Consider the following 19637-nt stretch of genomic DNA (forward strand, 5'->3'; position numbering starts at 1 on the left):
GTTAATAAGCATACATCCTTAATAAGTACCAGTCAGTCAGTCAGAACATAAAAGAGATATTTGGTTTTAAATAGATGGAGACTATGTTGAGAACTCTAGTTCCAAAATGCCATCATTCCTCTTGGCTCTATCTGCCATATCCCTGCGGGTCGTTGGCCTTTTTCGACTCATCTTTTCCATTTGTTTTGCTGATGTGGTACAAAGTGTTGGCCAGGTTGTGAACCTGGCATGTCCCGAGCTGGCATCCACGCTGAGGTGCACGCCGTGGACGTAACTTCCCTGCCATGCTGTGAATGATGAAGAAGAGAAAGAGGGGGACACATTTAAAGTTAAGACTTTAAAACATTGCATACATTTACAAAATAATGTCCGGTTTCTAAATACATCATAAAACTGCAATTTCGAAGAATTTATGCTGCACTGATACTGCATCAGTAACCTACAGGATTACTGAGAAGGGTGATATAAGAAAGCTTTCAACTATCCTTTGTACTGGTACTGTAGTTTGTAATTGACAGCCACCCATGCTACAGTGTGAGTGTATATGTACCTGTGTTTCAGGGCCTCCAGGTCTAGATGTTTGTCTTCTGAATGAAATGGGATGATCTTCAGGGCTTGAACATACTGCTCCTGTGTGTCCTCTGACTTTTTCACCCCCAAAGCATGGACTGCGTCCCCTGAGAGGACAGTGTCTGACCTATGGGTCCATCAGAAAAAGGTATTTATTAATATACAGGCATTTCATGAACCAAACAAACAGATTTTCAACGATTTGATATATAAACTAATATGTAGTCTTTTTTTCCTTCTTTCTTTTCTCTTTTTTGAGGCAGAAATGTTTTGATATCCCATTGATAGATTAGCAGGCAGTGGGTGACACATCATTAGCTGTATATTTACTGCTGTTTTTCACTGACCTGTGTGTTGGTCTAATTGGTGTGGCAGCACTCAAAGGCACAGTCAGCAGCAGCAGAACGGCTATCTCCATACCGCACTGGCCTGTGACAAATAAACCAGAAAGTGAGTAATACTTGGGAAAACATCCTGACTTAAACCAGACTTATTCCAAACAAATGGTCTGTAAAATTCAATGTTAACCATAATAATACACAGAGGATTTTGTGAAAAAAGAAATGTCAAGAAAGATAAGAATTATGAATAAGAGACGAGTTATAAAATAGCAGAATCATGAATGCAGGATGAAACTCACCGTCAAGAAAATCCCAAAACCTGCTGCAGCTTTTTGAGTTAACCATTCGTAGTCTCTTGTCGATGGCTGGATGCCCAAGTTTGTCACCCCTCTCCACTTGTGGTCCTTTATAGTGTGATGGCAGGGTGAGGGGGTGTGTCTGGAACCTTCTCATTATTCAGACCAACTCCCACACTTTTATGTTATGGTGTCAGTTTTATTCTTTATTTACAGGATCGGTGTGTGATACTAACATAAACAACCTTGAAACAACAGTGTCCAAGCACAACATTGTGCTTATATTCGAGGTGACCTTGTATACCTTCTGTGATGTTTACATCAATTCTTGTTGTTCCCTCTTTGCTCCACCGACCCCCCCCTCATCCACATCCTCCTCCATCCCTCTCCTCCTTCACTCCACTTGCTGCTGAGCAATTGTTCCAGAAATCATTCTTTCATTTCCATCACCTGCAGGAAGCACGCAGAGCCCAAAATAACCCCAATTCTCCTCCCGGCTTTTCTTTATCGCCCCATTTTTCCTCTGCCTTTTTCCCTTGAGTCACTTTTACCGTCACCGTGTTTATTCCTGAAATGTTTTTCACTCACATCAGCCCCTACATACAGTGTTTCAAAAACAACTTCTTGATCTTACACCTTTCCTAAAAGATAATAAATCCCAATTCAACAGATAATCTGATATCATATTAGCATTGACGAATGGTAAAGCTTTGTTAGCCCACTTATAAATGGTCACAGAAATAAGAATTTATGAATTTATAAGGTTTGGCACATGGCCAGATTCTATTATCTCTTCAGGAAATGATCCTGTAAATTCTTAATCTTTTAATAATACAGTAAATCCATGGGGAGCCAGCGCTTGGTTTTCCAAGTTCCACACTCTGTTTCTCCCAGCCTCTCTCCTCTGTGAATCACAACTTCCCCCCTTGGGTCTATTGTGTACCTTTCCTGTGCTAACATCTGGGAAGGCTGTGTAGTCAATGTAGTGCACTGAGTCATCACTGGTGAGTCTGCGTTAGCTGTGAAATGATAAAGCAGTCTTGTGATTTCTCAAGCAATCAAGCAATGGTGTTTTTAGTGAATTTCCTCCTAATTCCTCTTTAAATGTTGCAACCTGCATGACAGCAGAGATTGTTTGCCAAAATAGCATATTTTCTCTGTGAACTAGTTCTCTGTAAACTAGTTCCTGTACATCTGCGCTGCTGCTTAGCTTTAGGCAAATTGGTGATTTTATGACAAATATATGAGCATTGTCAGGATTGGAGCAGGTTTGGACCCAAAAGCAGACAAGACAGCAACAAGGCAGGATACAGGAACTGAATAGCAAACTATTTATAATCCAAACAGGAACAAACTGCAAACCTGAGGAGCAACACAGAGAATCATGACAAACAAACCGACAATTAACTCAAAGAACAGACAGGTAAAAATGGAGCTACTCATGAAACAAGACACCGCTTGAGTGAGCAGGTGGGCAGGTACACAGGAATAACCAGGGAAACACTGATTGGGTAACAAGACAACAAGGCCTGGGAACAAAAAGGCAGGCTGAGGCTAGACACAAAACAAGTGTAAACGGGAAAGACATGCAGGGCAACAGAAACATAAGGGCACCAATGGTAAGGACAGACAAGTTAAAATAATACAATGAATGGAACAAGAAACATGAACAAAAAAAACTCAAGAAATAAGACACTGGAACAAAGGCAACTAATATAAAGACATATGGTCACAATGAGACAAAGTCTAAAGACATATGGTCACAATGAGACAAAGTCTAAAGACCAATGGCCACAAAGCAGGGCTGTGACCAACATATTTTAAATATTTAAACCCAAATCAACATATACTTTAAAAGAAACTAAACGTTGTCACTAATAAAGGCTAAAACAATGAGTCAATTATTGGATAAGTCAAAGAGAAAATGAATCGGCAACTATTTAGAAGATTTATTAATTGCTAAAGTCATTTTTCAAGCACATATTACAAACATTACTTTAATTTGATGACATCCCCTTGGGCTTTAGTACATTATGATGGGCATTTAGTTTTGACTATTTTCTGACATTTTGTAGTTGCAGCCCGACAATAATGTACAACAATAATAAAAACAAGTTGGAAAATGTTATTTCATCCCTCTTGGAGAGTATCAGGATCACGTTCTGCTCCCTACAATGGAATTTAGAAGTAATTAGAATTACATTTGTCAATTTATTAAAGAGAGTTAATGTGGCTCGGGAAAGGGAAGTTTGGGGTCCTCTGCTGGAGCTGCTCCCCCCGCGACCCGACACCGGATAAGCGGATGAAGATGGATGGAATTTATTAAAGATTGCCTCCAGACATTTTTTAAGGAATATTAAAATACTCTGCTGTAAATAGCAATTTGTGTCTGATATGGGATTTCTTTTGTTCAAATGTATTGCAATCATATCTACTCCTCCTTCCTCATTGAAAATACCTTACTCAATGAATATGAAAATATTTTTTTAGTTACATTTACCAACACTACCTGATGATTAAAACAGATAGTTCCGGATTATATACGTCAGTGACAACGGTCATTTATCCCCACTGTTTTTTAGAGGTTGCAAAGGGTCATCGGTTTCTTGTAGCTCTGACTTGTTGATATCCTACAGCTCAAGTGCCTAATTCGTCTTGAAGGAATATGAGTCTACTTCCTTGAGAGCACTTTGTCAAGACTGCTCTGACTTTTCTCCTGCTCTCGCTGACGTAATGTGCATCCTGTTGTTGTAAACCTGCAACCACCAGCCGTTCACTTCAGCCTCCTCGGCCCTGTTTCCTCTACCTACGGGGCACAAGAGTGAGCATCCTGCCAGGAAAGACTGCCATTCACTCGCATGTCATCTTCTCTGAGTTCATCTTTCAGGCCACTTAAGACACTTTGCAACAAGAACAGTCAGTACAGTACACTGTGTACAACAGTTGAAAGTAAGTTAGCCACATTGAAAACAAAAACAGCAGATCTACTAGAATAAAATGTGAATTTGAGCTATAATTTGAATTTACAGATGCATTTCTTTTACAGCTGATCTCATGTAGACTGGTACCATCTGTAGTTATGAACAGTGTAACATTTTAAAGTTTACTTTCAATGGAAACGTTTTATAATGCAAAAGATAAATAACCTGGTCAGACTTCAAGGTTGGATTGACTAAACCATAAAAATAGCCCCATCTTGTGGGACTAGACACAAACAACATTATAATACTCTACGCACAACATGGAATTCACTGTACTTTTTCTATTTTCTATGATGAAAGGATTTTGGTAAATAAAAACACATACATTTATCAGCTGTAAATATTAATGTTAACTTCGTTGACTCTGCAGATGCATTTCTCAGCAAATTTGTTCTAGTTCAGTTTAGCCATCAATTGCTCCAGTGAGGTTATGCAACAGCTAGAGAGGCGTGATAAAAACAAAATGTTAATGGGAATTTCAGTGATTCTCATGCTATTAAGAGATCTGAGTGAAAGAGTGTGTTAAAGCTGGACACACACAGAGAGAAGAGAGAGAGAGATGTGCAGCACAAGTGGGAAAACCTGGAGGTTAGAGGGTCAACACTAAGAGATATAAGCTTCGAGTCCATTAGTGGATTATAATCCTGGCTCTGCATCTCTCTTGGATTAAAGAGAGAGAGAGAGAGAGACACAGAGAGAGAGAGAGAGAGAGATGCAGAGTTATGCTGAGTGCATGAGGGAAACTAGAAAACAAGTGAATTGAGCAAATTTAAAGCAGAGTATTGAGTTTACTGAGTTTACGTGGACTGAGAAACACCAGGAAGCAAGCTGAGGTAAAGTCAGAGCAGTGACAGCACTTTGGTGAATTAAGGTGATCTTGGCACACATACGGTATATTATCTTATTATATACTCATTTTACATCACCTGGCGGATTAAGTGAATTGCAAAAGGTAAGTTTTGACAAACGTATGGATTTAAACTCTTGTAACAACAGTCTTTTGTTATGTGTGTATAAAATACATGTCAGTAAGGACATTTATCAGTGATTAAACAGATGGCAGGATGAGTATTTAACTGAAAATCTGTAATTTCTGCTCGTTAATCTCACATTTATTGGTTTTTATTTCCACTTTTTGGGTGATTAACAGACCAAATGTACTGTAAATGATCGGTTTTGTTCACTATGTGTTTAATCAATGACTAAACTCTGTCACTTACCACCATCATCATCATTATTGTTGTGTAACTTTAATTTTGTTATGGCCTGAATCTGAATGATTATTCCTCTCCCTGTGCTTGCTTGCGTGCGTGCGTGCGTTTGTGTGTGTGTGCACGTGCAAAAAGCATGGATGTGGACCTGGAGGGGATTATCCAGTGCATCAAGCAGGGAGATGAGAACGGTGTTCAGATACAGCTGCAGAAGTTCAACAAAGAGGTACCAGCACACAGAAGCTATTCACACCTTCTTGGGTCTGGATAATACCTGCAGCTCAGACCAGTATTTTGTCATCATTTCTCTCTACAGTATGCCCAGTGCTTCTTCTTTGATGCAGAGGAGAGGGACAGAAGGAAAGTAAGTTGGTTTATGTTGCTGCACCCATTAACTAAGAGAAAGTGTCACATCCCATGTCCTACCTGTGTTCCTTCCACCTCACCTCTGCTTAACCTCCATCACCCTCCTCCTCCATCCCACAAAAAAAAAAAAAAAAAACTCTCAACCCCCAAAAAAAAAAAAAAAAAAAAAAAAAAAAAAAAAAAAACACATCAAAAAAAAAAAAAAAAAAAAAAAAAAAACACAGCACATCTGTCTGTGATTAGTAATTGTGCTGCATCAGTTGTCCCTGATCCTCTCTGCTTGCATACTCAGACAGATTGAGCCCAGGCAGAGTGATTGAATATCCATGTTAATCTATTCAACACTTTCAGCTATGTCCTTTGCAGACATTCTATCTATCTATCTATCTATCTATCTATCTATCTATCTATCTATCTATCTATCTATCTATCTTCATCTAATCCATTACCTTTAATTCATATTATTCATTAAAATGTAATTAAATTGTTTTATGTAAATCTAATAATAATTTAATTACATATTTAATTTAATTTAATTCCCTTTTAATTACATTTAATTTATGATTACATTAAATTGTCTTAAATATGAGTTGATTTGTATTTGATTAAATTTCAGTTAAGTTATTTTATTTTTAAATGTCAGGTTACATTTTAATTAATTATTAATGACAGTATGTTAAATACATTTTATCTAAATGATTTGTCATTTACAATATGAATTTTTAATTTAATTTTTTTTGCTCTTTTAATCTATATCTATATGTATTGGTAAATATTTGATTTCAGATTCACTGAAACAGGCTGCTCACCTGTCAATTTGGCCCACCCATGAGAGAGAGACATCATGGCTTTCAAATGAGCAAAGTGGCAGTTGGTCAAGGCCACATCCCCACCCTCCACCTTGCCCCCTCTCTCCTCCTCAATAGCTTCAGACGCAGAAATGACACATACTAAGGAAAGCTCATTGTGGGGCTGGCTCTAGTGGCTGTAATTCTGCACCAAGGCTGAAAGGCTTGGGAAAGAGACTTCAGATACAGTATTAGGGGAACCACTAAGGTCTATAAAAAAGAGCACCATGTCATGGGACCTTTAAAACTACTAATGGTTAACTATGACACTTTGTGTAATATGGCCCTTTATTTGGTGACATGAATATGCACTGATACTATTTTCTCTCTATTCTGCTGCGTTGCTCACTGAAATCGGATTGCCCACCTCCTAAAGCAAAGAAAACTAGAAGAGGTACAGGGCTTTCACTGTTTGGAAATCATGTTTAAGTATTGCTTTTGTTCGCATACGAGAGCCCCCATAATAAACTGTATTTGATCATATTTGTTCTTTGCCCTGGTGTACCAGTTCAGGAAGAATAAAGTGAGGGAATACACTGATTCTGACTCCGACTGTGATGAGTACGACCAGGAGGATCGAGGCCTCATCCTCAGACAGGTGCCTGACACTGTCACTTTCTGCTTGCCCAGAGGTAGGCCTATTGTCTTTTTTTTTGTTGCAGAATGTTGTTAAACTAAATGTCTATTTTGTTCCTGTCCTCAGAACTTAGTTGTTGTCCTGGTGAGGTTCATAAGAACAGGAGTTAAATGCCATCTGTTAAGAGTATCTCTACGCACCCTGAGAATCCTCTCCAGAGACAAAAAGGTCCTGGGCCCCTTGGTGACCGACAGCGCTCTCCTGACGCTGGCCAAACTAGCCGGGCTGAGCACAACTGAAGCTGGTGACGACTCCAGCGACCCCGACTCTGATTTCTACGATAACATCATCGCTTCTCTCGCTGAGGCCAAAGTGTTGCATTGTCGCACTGACCAGGGCGACGAGGTAGAAGAAAAAAAAAAAAATCCGAGAACAAAAAAAAAAAAGAAAAGCCACCAAACAGCGAGATCTGAACAGCAAGCGGAGCGAGAATTGGCAGCCACAGGCCCAGCATCAACGAAATGCACAGTAGCGGCATCCGTCACAAGGTGCTGCAGAGAGGGAGGAAGGACCGCCGAGAGAGCAAGATGGAGGGGGAGGAAGAAGAAGAGGGGGTGGTGTCAGGAGAGGAGGCGCAGAGAAAAGAGGCCATGAAGGTGTTGTGTAATGTGGTGTACAACAGCACCTGGGCGCAGGAGAGGTTCAGTGCTCTCAGGTGGGCTTCCTCACAACAATCCCAAAATACTGCTAAACATAGCTGTTGGCTTTGTAGTTACATTACGTCACCGTCCTAAAATAATTGCCTAAGTCATTTTTTCAGGTTTTTCAGATAACACAAAAAATAAAACTGCCTAAGTCACATGCTTTACATGGGCAGTTATACAAGGTGTAGAATCACATGACCTGTTCAACTGAGGATGTAAGCAATTTTACCAGAGGTGGCCAGCACCATGAGGAGATGATTTAGGCAAAGAAATCATTTTTGTTAAAAGTCATTTTTTTCAGGTTTTTCGGAAAACACAAAAAATAAAACCGCCTAAGTCACATGCTTGACATACGCAATTTTACTAAAGGTGTAGAATCACATGACCTGTTCAACTGAGGATGTAGGCAATTTTACCAGAGGTGGCCTGCACCATGAGGAGATGATTTAGGCAACAAAATCATTTTTGTTAAAAAATGACTTAGGCAATTATTTTAGGAAGGTGACGATTACTGACTAACATTCAGTTGAAAAAAGTTTGTACAAATGATCACACTTCCAGACAGACAACCTCTTGTTATTTTCTCCATCAGACTCATGTGTGGCCTCAGAGAGCGTCTATCCTCCTGTGGCAGTGGCTCCGCTCCCTCCAGTGTTCACTTCTATGAACTACGCCTCATGTTCCTCATTACTGCGCTACGGCGAGAGCTCAGCACTCAGCTTCAGCAGGTAACATGACCTCACTTACTACAGAGTTACTCTATTAAAGCTGCAGTAGGTAAGATTGTGAAGAGCCAGGACTTTGCCAACAAATTTGAACATCGACAACTTCTCAGTCCCTCCCCCCTTTCTGCTGCAGCCCAAACCGTCTCCTAAGCCCCTCCCACACAAGGGAGTTTGACAGAACTGCCGGCATGTCAGACAACATTTTCAATAACTAAACACTAACACTAACACAATGTTAACTTTACTCACCAACAGTAAAACGATGCTAACTAGCAGGCTAGCGTTAGCCACATCAGCATCATATCAGACCGACCACTGTGCTAACGTTACTATCATCCTCACCAACCTAGCTTTGTGGACTTTTGACTACTAATAACCAAGTGAAAGATAAATCATTCATGGTAATTATGTTATCTGTCGAGAAGAAATGTGGCTACATCTGCATCGTTCTTCAGATCTTTAAAATCCCGCAGCTCACGCCACCTCTGAAAAGCCACTCCAATATTCACCAGAGTTTTGGGAAACCTTTCTGCAGCTCGTGCGCGGGGAAGGGGGAAGGGGGAGGGGAGAACGCTCTTATATGCGTGTGCGTGCCTGAGCAGTGATTGACAGGCAGATAGACCCCCCCTGTGGCCCTGATTGGAGAAAATCAACCGGGAGCGGTGGAATTTTGCCAATTGCAGTACAGGCTGTAGGTGGTGCCAGACGAGCTGGGTTTTTAAATATTACATAATTCATGTAGTTCTACTGGATCATAGGGTCAGTTTCAGCAAATGTGACAGAAGGTTAGTTTTATAAGACTTACCTACTGCATCTTTAAATATGTAGTGAAATTAATATAATGCTAGTTATGAGATGTGGTATATCATGTAACAATACAAAACAATGTACAAATAAAAAAAAAAGTAAAATTTTATAGCGGATATATTTTGATATTTAGCTCAGCTTTATTTGCTATACAAATAAAGCTGCCTTGCCTTGCCTCACTTTCCTCACATTTAGCTCATTTTTCTCACATTTGAGACAGAAACTAGTGTAAACTTGTTATATGCAATTTTCAACAATATGTCTATAAAAGTGAAATTAAAAGTAAAGTGTTTAATCTAAATGCTAAATCTAAATGTTGTTTTACACTAATTGGCGTCTTAAATGTGAGAAAAATGAGCTAAATGTGATGAAAGTGAGGTAAATAATCGAAATATATCAGCTATAAAATTGTATCTGAATTTATATTAAATCTTCTTTTCACCATCATGCCATCACTTCAGTTCTCCACCTTGTGTCGCTCTTCCAGGAGGGAGGTGTGTCCATCTTCACAGCAGCTCTGGAGAGCTGCCTGGAGGTTGAGTGGAAGGAGCAGTACGAGTGTGTGCTGGACCCAGCAGCACCAGCCATCTCACTGGAAGCCTCTCAGCGTATCATAGAGATCCTCAAAATCCTCTTCAACATCACCTACAGCACCCACAGGCAGGAGCCAAGTGAGGTCAGCGACTATGAGGCCATAATAAACCAAATCAGCCATCAGGTGTAACGTCAGAAAATAGATTGTAACCACAGACTGTAAAATAAGATTGTAACTTACTGTATATGGAGAGAGAAATGATCTGTGCTGTGTTTTTCTCCTCCTTCAGGATGACGCAGCTCTGTACCGACACCTGGTGGCGATCCTGCGTCTCTGCCTGCTGAAGAAGTGTCTGCTTCCGGACGACACTGATGAACTGCAGGGGTGAGCATGAACCAAAGTGAGCTCGGATAGGAGGGAAGTTGCAGTGACAATCATCATCAGTCATCATTAATAACAACGATGCATTTAAAGTTGCTGCATTTTTCTCATTCTATCCCTGTTTCATTTTTGTTTCAGTTCAAATGACCTTTATTGATGCACATTTAATTCTTCAATTCCATTTTATCTTGTTATCTTCATGAAACAATTTGATTTCTGTATCAGGGATGATTCCTCTAACGTTCTTGGCTCATTAATGTATAATTTACAAAAAGTTGGGCTGATAATACATTCATGTCTCACTACATATTTTTTTTGTAAAGACATTTTGTAATGTTTAATTCTGATCTCAGCTTGATTTGTAGTATGTGTTTGCATTTTTACCACTTACCGTATTGATATATTAATCCATCATGCCAAACTGAGCCCTTATATAATACTTTGCCTCTGTGCTCTCTGTTATCGACTCTCACTCTCTGTTCCTGTAATCTTGTCTCAGTCACACAGTCAACCTGTTGTCAGCGCTGCCTCTCCAGTGTCTCGATGTGCTGCTGATGGTGCCTCTGCAGCCCAACTCGAAGCAGTGCCAGGGGGTCAACATGGACTGCGTCCACACCCTGATGCTGTTCATGGAGAGACGCCTGGAGGTGGTGAGACAGAAAGTGATATGCGGAGAAGCGGTTGAATGCTGAAATAAAGAGTTTGCGCCTAAAAATGTTGAAAGTTTGAGTTTAGGAGAGCGACTGTTTGCTGATTGTGAAAAAATATTTTAAAAAAACCTTGTTTGTTTGCTTCTCAGGGTGATAAGATGAAAGAGAAGCTGACACCAGTCCTCAATCTGCTGACAGAGAGCTGCAGAGGCCACAGAGAAACACGCCATTACATCAGGAAACAAGTAATACCATTACCCCACAAAACATGACACCTCTGAGAAGGCTTCGTGCTTCTCGCAATATTTGGATTTTAATGGAACTCAAAACAAGTGAAATGATAATGTTTCCTCGCCATTAGATCCTGCCTCCTCTGAGAGACGCATCACACAAGCCAGAGGAAGGCTCCACGGTGAAGAGTCGTCTGATCCGTCTCATGACTCACGTGGATACAGACCTCAAACACTGCGCTGCTGACCTCATCTTCGTCCTCTGCAAGGAAAATGGTAAGAAAACACATTATCACGGTTTTGAAACTTTGGGCTCTCCACTAGAATTCCAAATACATTTTGTTGGTTTTAAGCAATTCTTGACTGCATAAAATGCATCAGTATGGACATAAAAATGTTATTGAGTTCTGAGTTTAAAGTCAGAATTCTGAGAACAAAGTCAGAATTTTGAGAAAAATCTGACTTTATTCTAAAAAATTCTGACTGTAAAGTCAGAACTCAAACATTCTTTCACGTGGCCCTAATCCTCTTCCGTACATCAGTGATTCCCTGTGGTGTTAAGACATGTTGTGTTTTTCTCATTTTCATCTCTTATTTTCTGCACACACACACAAATACATACAAAAGATGTGCAAACAGTGAATGGTTTTCATCACTGATCATTTTTGATCATCACTTTGACATCTTCTTCCAGTGAGCCGCTTTGTCAAGTACACAGGCTACGGTAACGCAGCGGGCCTGCTGGCCACCAGGGGTCTGCTGGGCGGCAAGGGCTCCAGGATCGTCAGCTCTGACGCCCAGTACTCCAGCGACTCCGACTCGGACACTGAGGAGTACCGGCAGGTCAGAGATCGCATCAACCCGGTGACGGGGCGGGTGGAGGTGGAGCAGCCGGACCCCATGGAGGGCATGACAGAGGAGGAGAAGGACGTGGAGGCCCAGAGGCTCTTCATGCTCTTCAACAAGCTGTCCAGGTACAATACAGTACCTCTCATCAACAACCTTTCACTGAAGGTGTTAAAAGATATAGGAGAGACTGTCAGGGGTTTACTCTGACACTCCACACTAAGTGTCCAGTGCAGGCTGAGAGCAGACAAAGATTTAATAAGTACTATAAGAACAATGTTAATAAATAAATTGTCCATATTTTTCAACCCTCATTTGTTCTGCAGAGACAACATTATCCAGCCGATGGGAGTGGATGCAGAGGGAAGGCTGGTCCCAATGTCGGGGCTGAGGGAAGATTCCCTCACTGAGCAGGGGAAGTCTGGCTCGGAGGATGACGGAGAGGCACAGGAAGGAGAGAAGAACTGACACACCCGACAACAGAGACCAATCCACTTATTCAATTTATTGATATTCTTTTGTAAATTTCACATTTCTAAAGTTTGACAGTGCATACATATACTTGATATGAATGAAAATAAATGAAATGTAATGTATTGAAAAACATGAATACAGAGTGTAGTTCTCAGCCAGACCCAGTCAGCCATTCTAAAACTAAATGAACTCAAGAAAGGCTATAAAAAGCTCTTTTTTTTCATTTCTTCTTCTTTGGATTCAAACTAATAATATAGAGCAGGAATAAGGTCACACTGGTTTGAGTTGAATTGATAGTAGATCCTAATAAGGAATTGGTTTCAATATGGTCTAATATTTTAATAAAGTCTTTAACCCGTATATTTGTACTGATATTATGTGTATTTTAATGCATAGTTTCATTCAGTTTCCTCTATAGGCACCAGACTTGCCCTCCAATTGATCCTCGTCAAAGGATTTAAAGTGTACTCATTCCAGTTACAGGGCCTCGAAAGAGTCCTGTATTGTTATTTTTCGTCACTACCTCTCCAAGTCAGGAGTAGGTAATTTGCACACCTGCTGCCTTCCTTGGATGTGGTAGCCGTTTCTCACACACTCATTGGTTAGCCGTGACCCTTCAGTAGAAGATGAAAATCTTCCCAGCATATTTACTTGTTTTCTCTAGAGCCTCTGGTGTGTAGCGGTACATAACTGTCTCGGATTGTGCTCAGGTGTGTGTGCATATTGTGCTAAAACTGTCTCCTGTGATACAAAATCAAAACATCTGCACTGTTAAATCAGCTTATACTCCAGTTTGATTGTAGCTTTGACTAAACAGTTAAGTTTAAAGCGTTACTATTATTTCTGTTGATTGGAGGTTTTAGGTATTGTTACATTATATTCATTTCATTGTACACAGTATTTCAGATTTTGAGTTTTATATGAAACTAAGATTGTACTTCTTTTTGTATTTCAGCACAAACATTATTAACAAGGGCAGAATGAGTAACAAGCCTGTGAAAACAGTTAGCGTTTGTCTCTTGGGCTGAATGACAGCAGCAAAGTATCTTAAAAAAGTGGGTTTAATTCTCAGAAACACTAGCACCAATAACATCACTGATGTAAAGAAAAGTTCCTGTCTGATGACTCTGATCATAGTCTCATTATTAAATGTATAAATACCTAAATTAATTTAAAAGCACATATTTGTGTTTAAACATGGTACAAGCTGCACCTTTGTGCAGTGCCAGCAAATCCAACACCAGAGCAGATATTAATACCGGCATTATTATTCTGTTTGGTGGAGTAACATGATTATTTCTGAGATGTTCTTGTCAAGGTTAAGATTACAAAAAAAGTGTAAACAATGACTTTCTTCAGGCTAAGCAAAGTGTGTCAGTACATCTCCATCATCTCTTCGAGGGACATCTGCAGCTCCACAGACTGCAGGGAGGAAGCGCCGCCTCCAACCGCCATATTCTTCAGTAGCTCCATTGAAGTCAGGACCACCTGACACAGGAAAATAAAAAAACACGGAGCAGAAAGTCAGATGCAATTGTTATGACCAGGCTCTTAGGCCACAACAATTAGGAGGCATACCGTGATGAAGTTTTAAAATGAGTGTCACCAATTCAGTTTCAGACCAAATGTCTCCCCTTCAGTTCTTGAGTTATGGCGTTCAATTATGGCCAGAAACGCATTTTTGCAGAACATTATGTCGTCGCAGTGAAGTTGACCTTTGACCTTTTGGATAGAAAAAATGCCCTCACTTCATCATTTTATCCTATTGGACATTTGTGTGAAATGTTGTTATAATTAGTGTATGCATTCTTGAGTTGTGGACAGAAATGTGTTTTGTGAGGTCACAGTGACCTTGACCTTTGACCTCCAAAAATCTAATCAGTTAAACTTTGAGTTTGAGTAGACGTTTGTGCAAGAAGTTTGTTGAAGAAATTCCCTCCAGGGGGTCCTGAGATATCGCGTTCACTAGAATGGGACGGAAGGACGGACAACCAAAAACATAATGCCCCGTAACCAAACCAAACCAAAAGATGAGAAAGGAGAGCTGAACCAGCAGCAACCAAGCGAGGCAGGCCGAGAGAGATCTGCTGCACTGCAGCCAGGCTTAAATAATCTGGGGCCGCCCAGGTATTCCAGGTTAAACTAATGATGCCTCTGCCGAGTCAGCAGAGAGAATCACACAGCTATACGCAGGACAGCGGGGGGGGGCGTCACACAATGACCAGAATGACAAGAGCGAGATGGCAAATTTGAGCTTCAGAGAAGCCATTCAATTTGAGAAAGCTGGTGTCAAGCTGTTTTCTTTAAAGTAACTTTTTCTATAAGCTTTTTCATTTCTCAGCAGGCGCTGCTCTGTAGAGGCTCGGGAGCAGAACAACCTTTTACACCCGAGGGATCAGCTGTCACCACAGGCTTTGTTCTCTCAGTGCTATTAATCAATACGGAGACAAAATTGCCTCTTAAAAAGTGCTGCTGACTAACAGCTCCATTGAGTGAGCAATTTAGGGTGTTTGATCACTCATGAAATTTAATATAGGTATGTGCAGCAAAAAAAAAAACAACGTCTGAAATACTGCTTTATGGTCTGTGAGAGCGCAACACTTTCTGTGCATTTTAATAATTCAAAGGTACTCTCACCTCCACTGTGATAAGTTTCTTCTCCCAAGGCCTGTTGTCTGAGTCAGGCCACTTCTCACCGAGGCAGAAGAACAGGGAGCAGGGAGGGCACTTTCTCCCATCAATGAAGTCCAATATGCCTAGAGGGAAAGAGCAATCAATCACTACATCATGCCAACATGCAAGATACAGCACATGTACTCATAGGTATGCTGACAAAAACCTACAGAATTATTCCTTTCACCCACCTCGCACAAAGTCCTTGAAGAGGTATATTGGTTGAGGCTCCAGTTTAGAAATCTCTTGCGGCTGCCTGCTCCTGTCAAACTTGGAGAAGCTCCAAAATGCTTTGATTTCGCCCCGTCGCTGGCCGTAGACCACATGGCCTGACACCCCCACGTCTAAACCATCGCCCAGCTTGTCCAGGATGCGTTGGGTCAGATTGGCTTGGGTACGATCCAGCATGAGTCCAGGGCTTGGCAGAGAGACCAGGGACAGGCCTGACTCGTGATCCAAAACTGTCCCCTTGAGTTCGGGCCTGATGTGAGGACAACATTTAGTCATTTGATTTTAAGTTGAAAGGCAGGTCATATAGCCCGGCAGAGCCCTGACAACATTAAAGGAACAGTTTGACATTTTGGGAAATACGATTATTCACTTTCTTCGGTTAGGGTTAGATGAAATTGATACCACTCTCATATCTGCAAGGTAAATATGTAGCTACAGCCAGGAGACAGTTAGCTTCGCTTAGCTTAGCACAAAGACAGGAAACCGTGTGAAAAAGCTAGCCTGATATTGGTGAGCTTTAAAGGCATACTATGTAACTTTTCCCTCTTCGGTCCCCCTACAGCTTGTCTCATTGAACTATAGCTCGCGCGGCGAGGGAAAATTTACATAGTATGCCTTAATATTTATTTATTTAAAAAAAAAAAAAAAAGAGCTGGTAAGCAGATTTTGTTACCTCTGGCCAGAGTCGGCCAGGCTAGCTGTTTCCCACTGTTTCCAGTCTTTATGCTAAGCTAAGCTAATAGGCTCCAGCTACATACTTACCGTACGAACACAAGAGTGCTAACAATCTTCTCATCTCTCACTCTCGGCAAGAAAGTAAATAATGTGTTTCCTGAAAGATCAAACTATTCCTTTAACTGTGACAGTCAATTTGAAGCCAAACTGGAGATATTGAACATTTGTTAGACACGTTCCCTTTGATGAAAGCTTTATTTCGATGTTACCTGTAGACTAAGCGGATTCCAACTTCATTCTGAACCTCCTGCTCGGACACCATCACCCCTCTGTAGTACACTAATATCCTGAATTGAGTCTCTATGGATTCAGAAAGAGGAGAAGCGTATGAGAAAATGCATTTAACGGCTCCACTCTTAACTGTATTCCTGTTTATACACGTTATTTAAATTGCAAATCGTGAATGATATTATTCATATTGACAGGCCACATTGTTTTTAATAGCCTTATTGAAGATATTAGATGTTGATATTTGGTGAACAATGTCATTTTTGAGTGTCTGTGTAAAATAAACATTTCCTTTTTACAGTAACATCCATCAACCTACTGAAATTATCTCCAAAACTGGTCTGGGTCATTGTATGTAGGAACTGCTCTGCCAGATGCTCATCATAGGCCCCTCCTATGGCTCCCTCCATTGGATGTGCCGGTTGCTCAGGCAACCCAGCTTCACCGACTGAACCCTCAAACATTACTGGATACTGCTGTTGCTCAGGCAACGCGTGTCCACCAATCACAACTGGGTTTTGGAGCTGTTGTTGCTCAGCAGGAGGCTCAAAGCCCTCTGTGGAAAAGTTGGAGAAACTGTAAAACTGTTTCGAGAGAAAGTCCCTCTGATAATGTTGTTTTCAGCTCCCACTGAAGCAGGGAGGAGGAAATGATGAGCAGAGCTGATAAGTCTACCTGTTTCAGGGCCAATGTTTAGTCCCATTAGACACTCCTGGAGAATATCATGGCTGGCAGAGGATTCTGCTGGCAAATTTTAGTTAGTTTAGAAATATTCAGAAAAGTGATTCCACATTCCTAGCTATCAAATGAATTGCCATTTCTTGAATATATGGATAAATGTAGATTCTGAGATACAAAACATTCATGCCAGGAGATAATAAATAGTCCCTTACCTAAAAACACAGTGTCTTCTGGGAGATAGAGATGGTCATCAAAGCTTGGGATGACCGGGCTCTAAGATATCACAGACACAATCATATAATTACACAGCATTTATATTTTACTTCCTGTACGTTCCTACAAACACACAAGCACAGTCGCTTACGTCTTGTGTAGGAAGGGGATAATCCTCAAACAAATCGGGGTCATCTTGGTCCTGGGATCCAGCAGAAGAGGTAGCTTTGAGAGTGAAAGCAAAATGCTTAGTTAGTTTAGTTGCAGCTTGCTATCTTTTAATCATTTACTCTCATCAGACACATCTCTTTAATCTGATAATCCCCTTTACAAATGGTATCGGCTCGGTATTTGCATATTACTTCGACAAATTTCAACCACAGAAACATGAAATCCAGACATAAATGTATGCACGATAGAAAGTAATGCGGGGTGATCAAATATGTGCCGTATGTGGCCACACTGACAGAAAGGCACTCTATCACTTTCAATTCCATTTAATGCCAGGTGCCAGTGAATACATGTCACATACACATGTCATTACATTGTTGTGGTAGTAGGTGATCTTTAGTACGGTTCATCAGAGGAAATAGTTTAACTTGCCTGGTATATACTACAATAAAGGACCAAATGGTGATTTGTCTACAGGCGCCCTGGTGGATCCTCACCTCCTGATGGTGACTCAGCCGGCCAGCAAAACACTTTATGGGGGTTAGCAGCGTCGTTCTTGTTGTCAGAGACCATTTTGAAGCCTTTGGCTCGGAGGGCGCTGCGGAAGTTCCTCTTCCAGACTGAGGGGTCTCCATGAGCCCGGCCATTGCCACTCACCTCTGCCCAGGCCTACAGGGAAGACACAGGTTGAAGACAGGAAGCAATACACTATATGAACAGACTAAGATCCCATATATGTGATTACTTAATAATAATAATACATTTTATTTGTAAAGCACTTTTCATTGACAAATCACTCCCAAAGTGCTACTTTCTACAATACTGCCACTGATATTTTTAACGATGACTGTTCATTACCTTAAAGATGAGGATGTCAGTGTCGGAGGAGTCCTGTCTTAAAGCATGTTTCCATGGGATGGCGAACTCTGTCCGCTCCAGGTTTGTCCAGTGGACACCGGGATACCTTCCGCTGTCAATCTTGGTACGCAGCCACGGGATTAGCAGTGGCTTAGAATGAGACATTTCTGCAGGAGCAAGAAAAACTTTCATGTCAACAGTGTCACCATGCAGTGCTGCATTTGGCATCCCTGATCATCAGTAACATGATTCCCAGATCTTCATCATTGAATAATGTTGGTGGAAGACTTATTCACATGCTTCATTTCAATAAAAGCAGCTGAGCCAGGCTGGATGTTTAATCACCGTAATTATTCATATGTATTTATTATAGGTACATATTAATTGATAGAATACAAAGCAACTTAACCTCTGCATGTTTACACAAACTCTTCATTAAAATGTAGAAAATCTATTTCTAATGCGTGTACAATTTATTAAAATGAGGGATTACTCCTTCTGTCTTTTCCCACTCACTACATCATAGAAGGTATAAGAAAAATAAGCAACACACAACATCCTGAATTCTGCAGTATTATGGTACAGCTGGACAGATCTGCTTATTTTGGCAATTTCTGAAATGCAAGAAAGAGGAAGCTGCTAGGCGAAGGTGAGGCCAGGTGCAGTTCAGCACTCAATACCCCAAATACTCGATAGTAATTTAGGCCTACTTGTAATGTGTCGTTTAAAGTAAAAGTTAACGAGGATAGTGGAAATACTCAAGAACAACCAAAACGTCAGAAAATCAATACAGCATGAATAGTAGGCCTATAAATTGAGTAGCCTCTATAATGAAATATTCGCGTGTGCACATGTGTGACAGAAGAGCTAGAAAAACAACCGGTGAGGAGTTACACAGGCCTATTTGTTCACAGGTTTAATGGCTGTCAACAACTTCAGAAGATAAGATTTAAAGTCACATTTAAATGTGTCAACAGCTGACAGCTCGGATATAAAAAACAACTCTCCTACCTTTAGCCGGGGCGTGTTGAGTTCAAGTGAAGTCGTTTTCAGGGGAAAGAAAAGTCAGAAATATGATGGAGGATGATGGCTGTAACTAAGAACTGAAGGTGTGTGTCATTCAATCCCAGCTGCCAATTCCTTAAATACGGTCAGGAGACCGGCCGCTTTCTGTTCTCAGGCCTCTCTCGGTTTCTCGGGAAACTCTCGAGTCAGTTTCGTTTTCCAGATGTGACGTCAGCGAGTTTGGTAAATCCCGCTAGGTCCCGCTAGGTGGGGTCAAAGACACAACCACACGACACCTGC

The 19637-nt window shown here is 40.9% G+C and overlaps 2 protein-coding genes across 3 annotated transcripts; one reads left to right on the top strand and one right to left on the bottom strand.

Annotated features, from left to right (window-relative positions):
- The first annotated feature begins 4782 nt into the window (after positions 1-4782).
- LOC120550993 (synembryn-A-like) lies at positions 4783-12902 on the top strand. Its single transcript, XM_039788065.1, is given in 16 exon segments — positions 4783-5021; positions 5128-5140; positions 5535-5625; positions 5716-5763; positions 6990-7007; positions 7122-7211; positions 7317-7616; positions 7619-7905; positions 8487-8622; positions 9914-10102; positions 10251-10345; positions 10842-10992; positions 11142-11237; positions 11354-11498; positions 11917-12196; positions 12395-12902. Coding segments are annotated over 14 exon segments (2067 nt in total). The 5' UTR covers positions 4783-5021; positions 5128-5140; position 5535; the 3' UTR covers positions 12537-12902.
- On the bottom strand, positions 12559-19546 carry irf3 (interferon regulatory factor 3). 2 transcript variants are annotated; one of them, XM_039788079.1, is made up of 11 exons: positions 19344-19546; positions 18333-18499; positions 17972-18143; positions 17455-17528; positions 17303-17363; positions 17085-17150; positions 16729-16965; positions 16391-16481; positions 15407-15696; positions 15180-15298; positions 12559-14030 (listed from the first exon to the last, which is right to left on the bottom strand). In XM_039788079.1, the coding sequence occupies exons 2-11, from the start codon at positions 18495-18497 to the stop codon at positions 13917-13919; spliced, it is 1389 nt and encodes a 462-aa protein (XP_039644013.1). In that variant the 5' UTR covers positions 18498-18499; positions 19344-19546; the 3' UTR covers positions 12559-13916. The 2 variants fall into 2 exon arrangements, with proteins under 2 accessions (XP_039644013.1, XP_039644012.1); XM_039788078.1 differs by having other exon boundaries at positions 17085-17153.
- Positions 19547-19637: the final 91 nt, after the last annotated feature.

Source organism: Perca fluviatilis, chromosome 21 (genome assembly GCF_010015445.1).
Source record: "Perca fluviatilis chromosome 21, GENO_Pfluv_1.0, whole genome shotgun sequence".
Classification (NCBI taxonomy): domain Eukaryota; kingdom Metazoa; phylum Chordata; class Actinopteri; order Perciformes; family Percidae; genus Perca; species Perca fluviatilis.

Bases quoted from the DNA above. Each gene is read 5' to 3' on its own strand.
- irf3 (XM_039788078.1), bottom strand. From the start codon at position 18,497: ATGTCTCATTCTAAGCCACTGCTAATCCCGTGGCTGCGTACCAAGATT. The intron at 17,364-17,454 runs GTAAGCGACTGT...GTGATATCTTAG, and splicing joins ATCCCCTTCCTACACAAGAC to AGCCCGGTCATCCCAAGCTT. The intron at 16,482-16,728 runs GTAGGTTGATGG...CTGAATCCATAG, and splicing joins CAGTTTTGGAGATAATTTCA to AGACTCAATTCAGGATATTA.